This window comes from Carettochelys insculpta, chromosome 7, assembly GCF_033958435.1.
Source record: "Carettochelys insculpta isolate YL-2023 chromosome 7, ASM3395843v1, whole genome shotgun sequence".
NCBI lineage: Eukaryota > Metazoa > Chordata > Testudines > Carettochelyidae > Carettochelys > Carettochelys insculpta.
In genome coordinates this window covers 71011316-71024200 of record NC_134143.1, presented here as the reverse complement: position 1 = coordinate 71024200, position 12885 = coordinate 71011316, and the positions used below count along the sequence as shown (strand labels likewise).

Sequence of the window (12885 nt, the reverse complement as noted above, 5' to 3'; positions counted from 1 at the left end):
TAGTGAGGTGCTGAATATGTATTTCAGTGCTTGATTAGTAAACTTCGAAATGGCCATTTGCATGGCCATTTCAAAGTTTTGGGCTAGTGTAGACGTAGCCTAGAGAGTTTTGTTTTTATACCATAAATTAGATGATAAGTGCCCAGGACTTTGAAATTGTGAAGAGCTATTATTGCTGTTTCTCCTACTCAGGTGCAAGACCTCTGGGGCAATGCCATCATATTACGTGTAATGTCTGGCAGAATGAACCCGGACCTTGGCTGGGGCTGCAGTATTACCATTAAATGCATGCATGCGTCTATTAACAGTAAGTATTTATAGGACCTGCATAAACAACAAATTGATTAAAAATATTTTGTCCAGGCAAAATATATTTAATATTCCGAAGCTTTCCTAAAGATTGACTAGAAAGTGATGGTTAAAATTAAACGGATATGGAAATATCTGAACAGTCCCAGGCTTCGGAGAAGTTCATCTCCAGAACCCCATGCCTTGGCTCAGGCTCAGCAATTTATTTTCAGAGCCTCAGTCTCCTACCATTAGATTAGTCTTCAATTAGCTTTTAAAATTTCAGGGGTTCAAGAAGTATGAACATGTCAGAGTTGACAATTAGTTTCACGCTCAGTAACAGTCTGTTTTAAAATTACAGCGATAAAAAAAAAGACTTGTAAAAGTGATTGTTAAAATAGCTGTGCACAGAGGACACTTCTTGACTGAAGCAGCAGCAAACAGGTTTACAAGGTCACATGCATGGGACAGTCCTTCAGTTCACTCCTGCTCATGTTGATATGGTAACCACTGAACTGGAAAGGCAAGACGAAGCCACAAGCTTTGAGCTCATGTCTACTTTGGGAAGATATGACACCACAGCGATCAACCCACCCTGGCATAAACTTATTTAGCAGATGTAGTGCAGACCTTCTAAATCAACCTCTGATCACTCTCCTGTTGACTCTGGTATTGCACCAGAATGGGATGAGTAAGGGGAGTTGACAGAAGAGTTTCTCCTGTTGACCCTGGGTGGTGTGGATGGGACATTAAGTTCTGAACTACATTGATTTCAGTTATGCTTATGTCAAATTACATAGCTCAGCATGACTTGTCATTGTGTAGACCTTCCCTCTGGTCTTTTATATGAAGGCTTCCATGCTAATTTGGCAACTTCAGCGTTAGGTTGCTAATTATTACTTTTTAAAATTTCATACAAGCCTCTTTGTGCCTGTTCCCATGTTGCCGCTCACACTTGGAAGGAGGGCATACTTGAAAGCTAACTGCCAAGCCACCTCATCATGCTTAAAGCTCTCCTTTTCCATGATACCACCAAAAAACTTAACCATGGGGCTGCCAGCCTGATGACTCCACAGCCTGTCATGCTGGCCAGTCTTGCCTCATTGTTTCCTTATAGCCTCCTTTCTGTCTGTAGCTCTCTTGTCTTAAATCATAAGCTTGTTGGGCCAGAGATCCTCTTTGTTCTGTGTCTGCGTATTGCCTAGCAGAATACTCACCACTAGAGTTCCTTGCTGCTACGGTAATACAAATATTACTAATAAATATCACCCTGAAGAAAACTAGTTTGGGAGATCGGGAGCCTATAGCATTCAGTGGGAACTTAAGTGCTTAGGAAAAACGGCAGGAATTACAGGCCATTGTATATTCCTGGAATCATTAGTTCTGGGTTTCTGGATGCTCTGAATAATCAGTACTTCTCCCTCTTCCCTACTGGAAGCCAAGTTACTTTCAGCTGGAATCAGTGTTCTATACCAGGAGGTCTTTATGTGAGGTGGAAGGGAGGGACTCAATGGTCTGAACAGGAGAATGACTTTTTCCCCTTGTAAGAAGGGCAAGTTGCAGTTTATAGGCTACAAAGCTTTGGCCAAAAGTCTAATTTATGTTAAAGTAAGCCTTTTCCTGTAACTGTTCTGGGCTTCTGAGCAAAGGTTTACAACACATATCCTAGACAGGAGAACAGCTGTCTTCACACCTGGCTCATGGTCATTTTTCTCCACTCGTTTAATCTAAATTTGGTAAAATTCTCCAGATGACATTTCCTTGCATAAGACTAATTTTTCTGGAATTATGCCAAAGGATGGAAGTTAAGGGCATACTGCAGGAGGCAGAGCTGTGGTTGGATTATAGTCAAGATACATCAGAATTAAGAACTAAATCAAGAGGAGACAGAAAAAGGGCAGCATTAGAAAGCATTAATCAAAGAGAAGCAGGAAGATACAACCTTAAAGGCTTGGGGAGAGAACACACAAGTTACAGATTCCATTTACTTAGATATGGACTGAGGAACCTGCTCAAACGCAGCATCAGAGACAGGCATCAAACAAACAACTCTGCAGGCATGCCAATGAACACAACAACTGTTCTATCCTACCTGGCACCCTTCTCAGCAACAGCCATTCATAGCAAGTGTTACCTGAACAGGTCTAAAAATCTCCCCACGTAACAGGTATCTTCCTGACCCCTAAGGACACTCTTTTTATATCCTAGACTTGGAGGCCTCATAGAAGAGGGTTCAAACCAAAAATACTAGCTCTGAACAGTCCTGAGATGTGAAGTGTGGGGCCAGTGCTGACTTCTGTGTCTCATAGCTATGATAGGTGCTGATGTTACTCATCAATATAAACTGGTTTCAGAGGGGTAGCAGTGTTAGTCCGTAGCTTCACACACCAAACAAAAAAAAAAACCACCCACCAAACAAGCAGCCCTCTAGCACCTTGCAGCCTATTATGTAACAAATTTGTAAGTCTTTAAGGTGTAACAAGCCTGATTATTTTTCATTGTTATAAAACATCTTTAAAAATTCCTAAAAAAAATTTGTTCCAATAATTGTGTGGTTTGAGGTCTACAGGTTTACTGCCTGTTAAATTGACTTCCTCTGATCTCTTCTTAAAATGGTCTTCTTACAGTTCATGAATAAAAGTGGCTGGTCTGCGAATCAAACATTCCCTCTAATGCCAGTTGAAACAGGCTTATACAAGACTACTAGCCTCTCTCTAATCCAGGTCTCAGTTGCAATGGGAAGACTTACTTGGTTTGCATGGCTACGCTGAGACTGACCAGAATTAGAAGAAAGCAAATTGAAAATAGTAATTGCAATATAAAAAGTACAAGTGTCATTACCAGTAATGTTTCATTCAGAGTCTCTATTAAAAAACAAGGCTTTACAATGGATCAGACAAAGAAAAAGTCCACCCCATTTACTAACTTGTCTCCAACAGTAATGAGTATCAGGTGATTCAGAGAAAGAAGCTACAAGATACTCTTTGCTAAAACAACATTACCAAATAAGCTGCCTACAGGAAGAGTTTCTTCCATCCAAGCAGTTGATGGTTGGTCCTGAAGCATGACGTTTATCCCCCTTAAACATTTTTACCCTAATACAACGAAAAGGTAAGTCGCATCCATTTAAATGGCCAAACTTTTTTTTTTTTTTGACTACTACTAAACTCCTACTTGACACCGTGGCAGTGTGTTCCACAGATCGAGCACTTAATTTACTTCGTTCGTGTCTAAATGTAACAGAGAAAGCCATACTAGTCTATATACTATCAAAACAAAAACTAAAAAGGTCAAGTAGCACATGAAACGTCTAAATGTTTCACTGACTTCCCCTATTCTGTGAATCAGAAGAAAAAGCAGAAACATTTATTCTGTTTCTTAACCGCCACCACATGCCCCCTGTCTCCTAACTAAAGGATGTGACTCTCTCCTCTCTTCATATGGAAGGCTTGCTATGCAATAGTCACCAAGCAAGCCTTTTATTATGGTGCTAGGTAAAGAATAGCCTCAATACACAAGAAATAGGACAAAAAATGAACAGAAGTCTTTGATTATGTGGTTATGACATAAAAGGAAATAATTATTGAAAATGTAGAGAAAAGGAAAGCTGGAGCACATCAAAGCAACAGCAGAGAACAATATTTGTCACAGGAACTGAGAAGGCAAAGATCGAAAAGACAAAGGAGAGTCTCAAATTTCAGCAGATCCAATTTTGGAAGAGAGCACACTGTGTTGAGCATAACTGATGAGAGCAATAAAAAAGTGAGGGCAGAAAGGAGAAATATAGGAACTCTTCAAAGGTGCGTGTCTGATGGTTATGTGGGCCATCTGGCAACAGCTCTGAGAAATAACTTGAACTGGGTAACATGGATGAACAAGAACAGGTAGAAATTAATCAGAAGGTATGAAAGCCTTAAGCAACTCCAAAATCTGAAACACCTAGAGTGAGCTAGGAGAAAAGAAAATGGGGAGGTTTCAGAAAAAAAAAAGCTCAAACAAAATCAGTGAAAGCAAACTTTAAAGACACAAGCTACTTTTATGCACCGTGATGTTTCTGCTGAAAAGAACACATCGCACCAGCCTGATTCATTGACTGCCTGTCCATTTTTTTACATCCAAGTCAAGATCATACTCAGTCTACAAACCAGTAATGGTTTGGATATGGCCATCTTAGATGAAGGGTATGGAAGACTGGGATAAACCACAGAGGTCTTTCTCGGGCATGGTACTAGAGGTGGGGAAGGGTGGGTGGGCATGGATGGGGGAAGAGATCAGCAATCACCCCAATACCATATTCAGACAGGAGGTTCAGAAAGGAATGCCATTATGGGGACATTAGATAAGAAGCACCCAGATACTACAGTGATGGGTTCTTTAGAGCTGAGTAACTCACAATAAAACAGCGTCCTTTGTACACAGTTATTGCATGAATATTCCATTAAAATGTAGTTAAGTTTTCATGATAGAGTAAGATGACAAAGGTGAAATAATACTATCATTTTATAGCCAGATTCAAGTACTCCTAGCCAAAACGATGAAGCTTAGAATAGACATGTGAGCCCACTTCTTACCAGGACAAGCGACTTTTCAGTTGTAGTGCAACAAGATAGTTCTAAATTTTTTTTTTATTATTATTATTATTTATTATTATTAACTCTTTCACCCACAAGAGCAAACAATGAAATAAAATTCAAACGGTAATTTAAAGAATACAGTGCAGACATGCTGAACTTCTGTAGAGAGGAAGAATTATAAAGGGCAGGGGGAAAGAGTTCATTCTCTTCCTCTTTTGAGCATCTCTAATAAGTACTAGAATTATCTTCAGGAAACTGTTTTACTCAAAGACACTCTGTTCTTTACAGAAATTACCTCACTGTGCAAATTTTCTCCCAGAACAGCAGAATATTGATATCCAAGACATGCAAAGACACAGGCTGCTCAGATTGTGAGGTCCTTGAGTGCCATCTGCTACCATTAACGAAATGGCACTCTGCAAAAACGGGTTTCCAAAGTATTTTGCTTGTCCAACAGGAAGACAGTCAGGTCTGGTACTAAAGTATGATCTCGTCCATGGCAGTGCATTTTTCTGTTACTAGATAGCAAAAATGACCAGTGAACTGGCTTAACAAAACAAAACAAAACCCAGAACAAAAAAATCATTCATCCAGTCACTGCAGTTGGTCTTTGGTACCTTGCTTTCAAAAGGCATCCGATTACTGAAATGAAAATGACACTGAAATTGTCCCCAGATCCCAAAGAATTCTCACCTTCCCCAGCTTTGGATGTGTTGATTTCTGAATCGTCTCTAGTGCCATTTTGGGATTCCAGGTATGTGGCAGGGACCCAGCCCTGTTCCTCTGCTGTGCTCACAAACCACCAGCCTGTAAGAGAGAGAATTCATCAACACTGGAAGGAATAAGTCCCTCATCAAGAGCTCTGCTGAGATATTGAGCACACAAACTGAAACAGTCATAGCTCTGCAACTCAGTGATCTTGTGCAGTTAAGCTGTCCCGCAGCAATATAAAACCAGACAACAACGTTTAGCATTTCCACTGTATCATCAGAAGACTGCACAGAGCTATCCAGATGTGCCTATTATTGTTCAGAGGCAAAGACCACACGGGGAGTCAGCAGCAAGAGTTCAGGTCAGAATTTACTTCTGCCACCACCCCTCTCCCTGTTCCAATAACTGGAATCTTATTAACAGAGTCTTTGACCCAAACACCTAAAACAAATATTAGTGACAGAGCCTCAGTCAAGACACCGAGAGGAAAAACAGCAGGGGCCATGCAAACCCTAGCAAAAAAGCCAAGGAGCTCTGTGTAGCTTCAAAGCTTGTCTCATTCATCAACAGCCATTGGTTCAATAAAACCTACTCTCTCATCCATCTGGTCTCTAATAAAAATCAAAGGCAGTAGTCTACAGATGCCTCAGCTCAGGGATTAAGAAAGAAACCTTTCTAGATTATCTCTTGCTTTAGAATCACAACATGCTTTACAAACACTAATGGAATTCAACAGTCTGGGAGGTATTGTAGAACAACTTATGTTATAGAGATGGGGAAATGGAAGCACAGACAGGCCACCTATATTGCATATCCTGCATAAATGAGTCACTGTTGATTTCATCCAGAAAGGCTCAATTCCACCCTCCTTCAAACCCCTGTAAGACACACATTTACCGTGCCTACACCAACTTCTTAACTAATAAAAGGTAAGTTAAGGAGCCACCAGACAATGATGTCACACAAGCAAAAGCTGCCACACTAATAAGACATGGGACTAAAACAGATATTTTAATACCACAATATGCTGTAGAGTGGCATGATTGTTGGTGCAAAGTATCATTTGAGATATTAGTCCTACAAGTAGCAGGAGTACCACCTGGGTTAGCCTGTTATTTTTGTTTTAAAACTAAAAAATCCTGGTGCACCTTAAAGACTAATGCCTGGGCATAAGCTTCTGTGGGCTAAAGCCCACTTTGAGATCTTCATATGTCTGAAGCTGCCAGAAAACGTAGAGCATTTCTCATAACTTGGTAGTTATTTTTTTTGCTATAGTTGACATTGATGTGGAAATCCAGCATTGTCTGAGCAGTGCAAGCTCTACTTTTGTCTGCCTGAGACAAAGGGTCTTTGAGAATCAGGATATCCATCTCAAGACAAAGCTTCTTGTATACTGTGCAGTAGTTGTTCCAATGCTACTGTATGCATGTGCAACCTGGACAACATTCAAGCATCATTTGACGATACTTGAACAATATTAACCCTGCCTCGGGACAATCCTAAATATCTCATGGGAGGCTAGGTGTACATCCTGGAAGAGTCGAACATGACCAGCACTGAAGCTATTAACATTCACCAACAACTTCGTTGATGTGGCATATGGTCCAGATGTCTGTTCCGTGCCTCCCAAAACAGATTGTTTTCCAAGTTGAAGCAAGGACAAAGGAGCGTTGGGTACCAGAGGAAGTAACGTAAGGACATGCTGAGGGCACACATGAAAAAGCGTGGCATTGGTGTTGACGCTTGGAAGAGCCTTGCCCAGGAACGGCCCCAGCAGAGAGCGGTAATCTGTGAGGGGGTGGTGCAAACAGAGGTTCATCCACAGCACAGATGGAGAGGCAGAGAAGGAGGGAAAAAAAATGAAAAAATCTCCCCTCGCCCCTTCAACTGCTACCAAACACTTGCCCCTTCTGTGATAAAGCTTGTGGCTCCAGAATTGGGCCGGCCAGCCATCGACAGACTCATATATAGGAAGGTGACATGCAGATGTCCTACTCGCTACTGAGTGTCTTAACAAATGGGCACCAGCCCACAGATGCTTATGTCCAAATAAATTTGTTAGTCTTTAAGATGTCACAGGACTCCTCGTTGTATTGCTAGTCCCACAATCTCCAGAAAGGTATGGAGAAGAGAAAAAAAAAGCCACAGCTATTTTCTATCACCCAACACTTTAAAGACTGAGTTATTTGTATGGCAGTAGTTACTGGAGATCCCCACTGATATGGATGCTCCGTTATGCTGGGCACAGAACACACAGTGAAGGACAGGCTGATCTTATAATCCAAAACAAATGGTAGTGACCATCAGTGGAATGTTTACCAGGGAGGTTCCATGTGTTTACAGCCCATCCAGTGAGGTGCTGCTGCAGCAAGAGGTTGAATTTATGAAGGACAAAGGGGCTGCAGAGCCAATTGCCACAAGCCAACTAATGTGTAACTTCAGTTCTCTCTTAAACGAAACAGATTTTCAGTGTGGGTGTTTAAATCCCCCAATGCTTGTTGCATGCTCAGCTGTCATAGAAGATTTCCCCTTTCTATTCTAGAGAATTCAGTGCACCCTGCACCCCAGGAAACATTCACTGGCCAGCCATTCCACAACTGCTATGAAGAAAAAAAAAAAAAAATCACTCCGACCTCAGACATGGATTTCCATTCTCTGGCCCCAGTAGAGATTTGGAACTTTTGTTTCACAACATACTTGGTCAGAACTTAAATTGAGCTTTCCCTTCCCAACAGGAGGTAGATTTTCCCTGACCTGATGCTCACCCATGGCAGTGGATAGAGAGACGTTACCAAAGCCAAGTAATTTCAAAACCAGACTTTTTGATAGGGACTTTTTGACAGCAGTTGCATATTAACAGAAGCAGCATGTGAAATTTAACATATTTATAGTCAAAGCACATAATGAATATGCCAGAAGCTGACAATCAACTGATTATAATTAGACTGGAAGAGTTTATGCAAATGCTTCCTCTTGAGCAGATTAAGACAACTGTGCAAAGGACTAGATTATTGTGGCCAAACTGGACAGTGAAGAGTAAAAAAAAAAAAAACTAATAGAAGAGTTTCTCTTTTGAGTGTGTATGCCCAACCTTAATATTTATTTAATGAAAAGGAGTATCTTATATTACATTTCTTACAGCTCCAGTTATTTGCCAGTTGGCTTAGGTCACATGTCCAGGCTCCAGTGCTTCCTAGCACAGCTTGTAAAGGGCTGGAGCTGGACTAGTGCTGCCCTACATGCCCCCGAGAGATGCTTTCAGATAAAAAGGTGTCAAAAAGCGCCTGCAGTGCTAAGCACCACTCAAGTCCCTAGAAGGCCTCTGAAAAACCCAACATGGAAGAGGTGAATATTTACAGAATTGGCCACATACAACTAAATAATCCCCACCCCCAAACACAACTCCAATATGGACTCACTCTTCTTCAAATATGGTTTGATGTAAATCTTCACTTGAGACAAATTTAATTTTTCCCTATTGGTTCTTGTCCTAACACAACCCTTCAAATTCAGCATAGCTTTTTTCTTTTCCTCCTCTATGCCCTCAGTATCTACAGAGAAATCATGTTCCCTCTGAGTTTGTTTACTAAGATGAACAAGTCAAGTTATTAGTCTTCCCTCCTAGAGCAGGCTTTTCATTTCTCTGAACATCTTGGTGGCTCATCTCCCCTCCTAAGCCTGTCTGAATTCATCTTTCTTGTAAAGCTGGCAACCAGAATTGTCCACTTTTCCAGACAGATAAAGTCTCCCCAGGGCCTTGTACAATAGCACTAATACTTCTTATCTCTACTAGAAATCTCTCAGATACCAGTGTAATATGGCTTGGAAGGGAAGCAAATGTGATCCTAGGAGGTCTCTAATAGCCTTCCTCTAACACACCCAGGTAATTCTCTGCTGTTTCCAAATGAAACCCTCAGTTTATAACAAATTGACTTTAGTCCCTAAGTACGTGAAATTTAATAGTGCAAAGTGTATGGTCATCCCATTTCTATTACTCCAGTCCTCAGGTCATCAAATTCTTCCTGCATAATATGTTGATACTATACAGTGTGGACAGTACTTCACCACTTATTTTATCAGTGAATTTCATTAGAACACTCATACTTTTTATGCCAAAATCACTAATGTAAATATCAAATAAGATTCTTCCCAGGCTGAACCTATTAGAAAGTACCCTGAAATCTAACAGTTTTCTTTTCAGCACAACCTGTTGTGATCTCCCTTTCAGCCACTTCCTTACCCACTTTACAATTCTTCTACAAATCCTTACACTCTCCTCTTTAGTAATTCTCTAATATTTAAGTCAAAATAAATTTTATCTACCCCTTTTGTCTAGCAAGCTAATGTGCTTATCAAAGACAGACATCAAGTTAGTCTGGCATGATCTGCCTTTAGTAAACATGTGCTTCCTTTTATCCCATTTTCTTCAGTTCTCACTGTCCAAATTTGTTCTCAAGCCTTGCATACTTCTGAAGTCAGATTTATGGGCCTGTAGCTCCCCAGGTTGATTCCCTACCATCAACTGCTTCTTGTGAAAGACCTGGCACAGAGGATCCCTGGCTTTAATCACCCACAGAGACTATGGGCAACACTGACCCACGCCCACGCAAATCATGGCACAGGTACATACCTGCTGCTCAAGTAGAAAATTAAAATTGACTGATCACTCAGAACAGAGCATGGCACATAAGTTGGAGGACTGGGGCAAAAGAAATCTGATGCGGTTCAACAAGGAGAGGTGTAGAGTCCTGCACTTGGGACGGAAGAATCCCAAGCATTGTTGTAGGCTGCGGACTGACTGGCTAAGCAGCAGTACAGTGGAAAGGGACCTAGGGGTTACAGTGGATAAAAGACTGAATATGAGTAAACTGTGTGCCCTTGTAGCCAAGAAGGCTAATGACAAAGGTGCATTAGGAGGAGCATTGTGAGCAGATCTAGAGAAGTGGTTGTTCCCCTCTATTCGGCACTGGTGAGACCACATCTGGAATACTGTGTCCAGTTTTGGGCCCCCCGGTATAAGGATGCAGATGTGCTGGAGCAGGTTCAGCGGAGGGCAACAAAAATGATTAAGGAGCTGGAGTGCGTGACCCATGGAGGATAGGCTGAGGGATTTGGGCTTGTTCTCTCAGAACAGAAGACTGAGGGGTGATTTAATGGCTGCCTTCAACTTCCTGAAGGGGAGCCCTAAAGAGGAAGGAGAGACACTGTTCAGTGGTGACAGAGCAAGGAGCAATAGTCTGAAGTTACAGAGGGAGAGGCGTAGGTTGGATATCAGGAAAACAATTTCACCAGGAGGGTGGTGAACCACTGGAATGCATTGCCTAGAAAGGTGGTAGATTCTCCATCCCTAGAGGGTTTTAAGTCCCAGCTTGACAAGGTCCGGGCTGGGATGACTAACTGGGGGTTGATCCTGCCAGAAGCAGGGGGCTGGACTAGATGACCTCCTGAGGTCCCTTCCAGCCCTAGGATCCCCATCCAATGCCCAATTTACAAACATGAGAGGCAGCACAGCAATACCCTCAGCTACTCCCAACACAATTATCTGGCTTAACCATCTGAATCCAAAACTACAGTTGTTGCTCTACATTTATAATCAGCCATACTAAGAATAGAGGCATTATGTTTGCTTGTTTCTGGTCACATGGTACCGTTCTGGTTTTGACAGATGTTAAGAATACTTGCTATAGGACTTGTACTTTTACATGACAGTTCTTTCAGTATTCTGGGACAGATTACTCAGGGTCCCTCAATTTGATCATATCAGACATATTAGTTTTGTTTCCATCTCAGATGTGGAAGTCTTCATTTCCCTGTGCTCATTGCCCTTAGTTTCCCTGCCTTGGCCCCTATGTTCTACATCCCCATCCTGACTGAAAAGTGAGGCAGTCTCTGCAATTGAAAAGCTTATAGCCCACAAGCAAGCCCAGCAGCCCCATCTAGATCTGCTACTTCAGTTGGAGAAGCACTTTATTGCTTGTAAACTGAGCCTGCATGATGGCAAGTCCAAGCTATAATGCCTATACATTGCAAAATTCCCCTCTAACATAAAAGAGGGCAGATGCTTAACCAGAACGTAGGCAGAGCATGGACTAGTTTCACAATGCAGTCCACAGATGGAGACTACAGGTTCAAGAAGGCAACATTCCATTTCGATAACAGAGTGCTAGATGCTGGCACTGAAGTTTCACAGGCTAGAGACCCCTTTGAGAGACAGTAGGACAGCTGCCATTTGCTCCATTCTTGCAAATTACATGGGATTTGCAGGCTGTAGGCAAATGGCCAACTCAGCCCCCAACCTAGCAAAGTCCAGGCTACCAAGGCGCAAATTGATATGCCTCCCCCTATTCTGCCTGCCGCAGGAACTATGCCAGACTTTTTGTTAAAGCCGAATTAAGTGATGTAGTTCCTTTGTTTTTTTTTCCCTCCTCCATGCAGAAGTTTAGCCTGACTTCACAATTGGTTATTAAAACTATTCTGCAGGAACATCTGCAGGGAATTAGGCTAAGATCGTTCTATGCACTGCCAAGACTCTACGAGGCTAGCTCCTTCTCCATCTGCCAAAATTACAGAGTGCGTTGTGACTTGGATTAACCCTTACAGGCTCATCATAGTCACAGACACTAACCAGAATTTAATGCTAAAGATGGCTTAACTCTGGAGGTACGATCTGAGTTTTTTTTTTTTTAAATGAGAGTTTTGTTCACCGAGTGTTGGCTAGAATCCTCCATGTTTCCACAAGCCAAGCAGAGCATCAAAAGCAATGCATGCTTCCCTCGCATACTACTCTTAAAGGCATGCCTCAGTCTGACCTGGGACTAATTATTAGGCAGGTGATTTTGTCCCCATACTCTTATCATCTGTGCCGAGTCTGCCTGCTATAGTGACATGATTGATATCTGATGGTGGGTTTCATGATATGATTAGGAAGTGGACCAAGACAATTCTCTAGTTTCAGCTAGGCCCACATTCCAGGAACACAAACTGGATTTGCACCTGTTACAGGTTAAGGCTTTGCATTCTATCACCCAAGTCATTCATTCAGGGCTATGTTGGGATAGCAATGCATGAAAATTCACCGTCTTTCCAAACATTTAATTTTCCACCAATATTAGGAGGATCTATGTTCCTGTGCTATTCCCTTCTTAGAAGCATAAGAACTGAAAGATTACCTGATAAGCTAGGGGGAAGGATAGCTCAGGGTTGTGAGCTCAATCCTTGAGGGGGCCCATTTAGGGATCTGGGGCAAAATAGATAAAAATATATTTGTCAGGGATGGTGATAGGTCCTGGTGGGAACACTGGCCTTGATGACC

At 41.9% G+C, this 12885-nt stretch overlaps 1 protein-coding gene across 5 annotated transcripts in view; it reads right to left on the bottom strand.

The window, feature by feature from the left end:
- SH3PXD2A (SH3 and PX domains 2A) overlaps nucleotides 1-12885 on the bottom strand; it is a 465726-nt gene that overhangs the window by 47896 nt on the left and 404945 nt on the right. For all 5 annotated transcript variants that reach the window (XM_074999223.1, XM_074999224.1, XM_074999226.1 and 2 more), the window contains one exon: nucleotides 5556-5669. In XM_074999223.1, the coding sequence (XP_074855324.1) occupies nucleotides 5556-5669 (114 nt within the window). The remainder of the gene's footprint in view (nucleotides 1-5555; nucleotides 5670-12885) is intronic.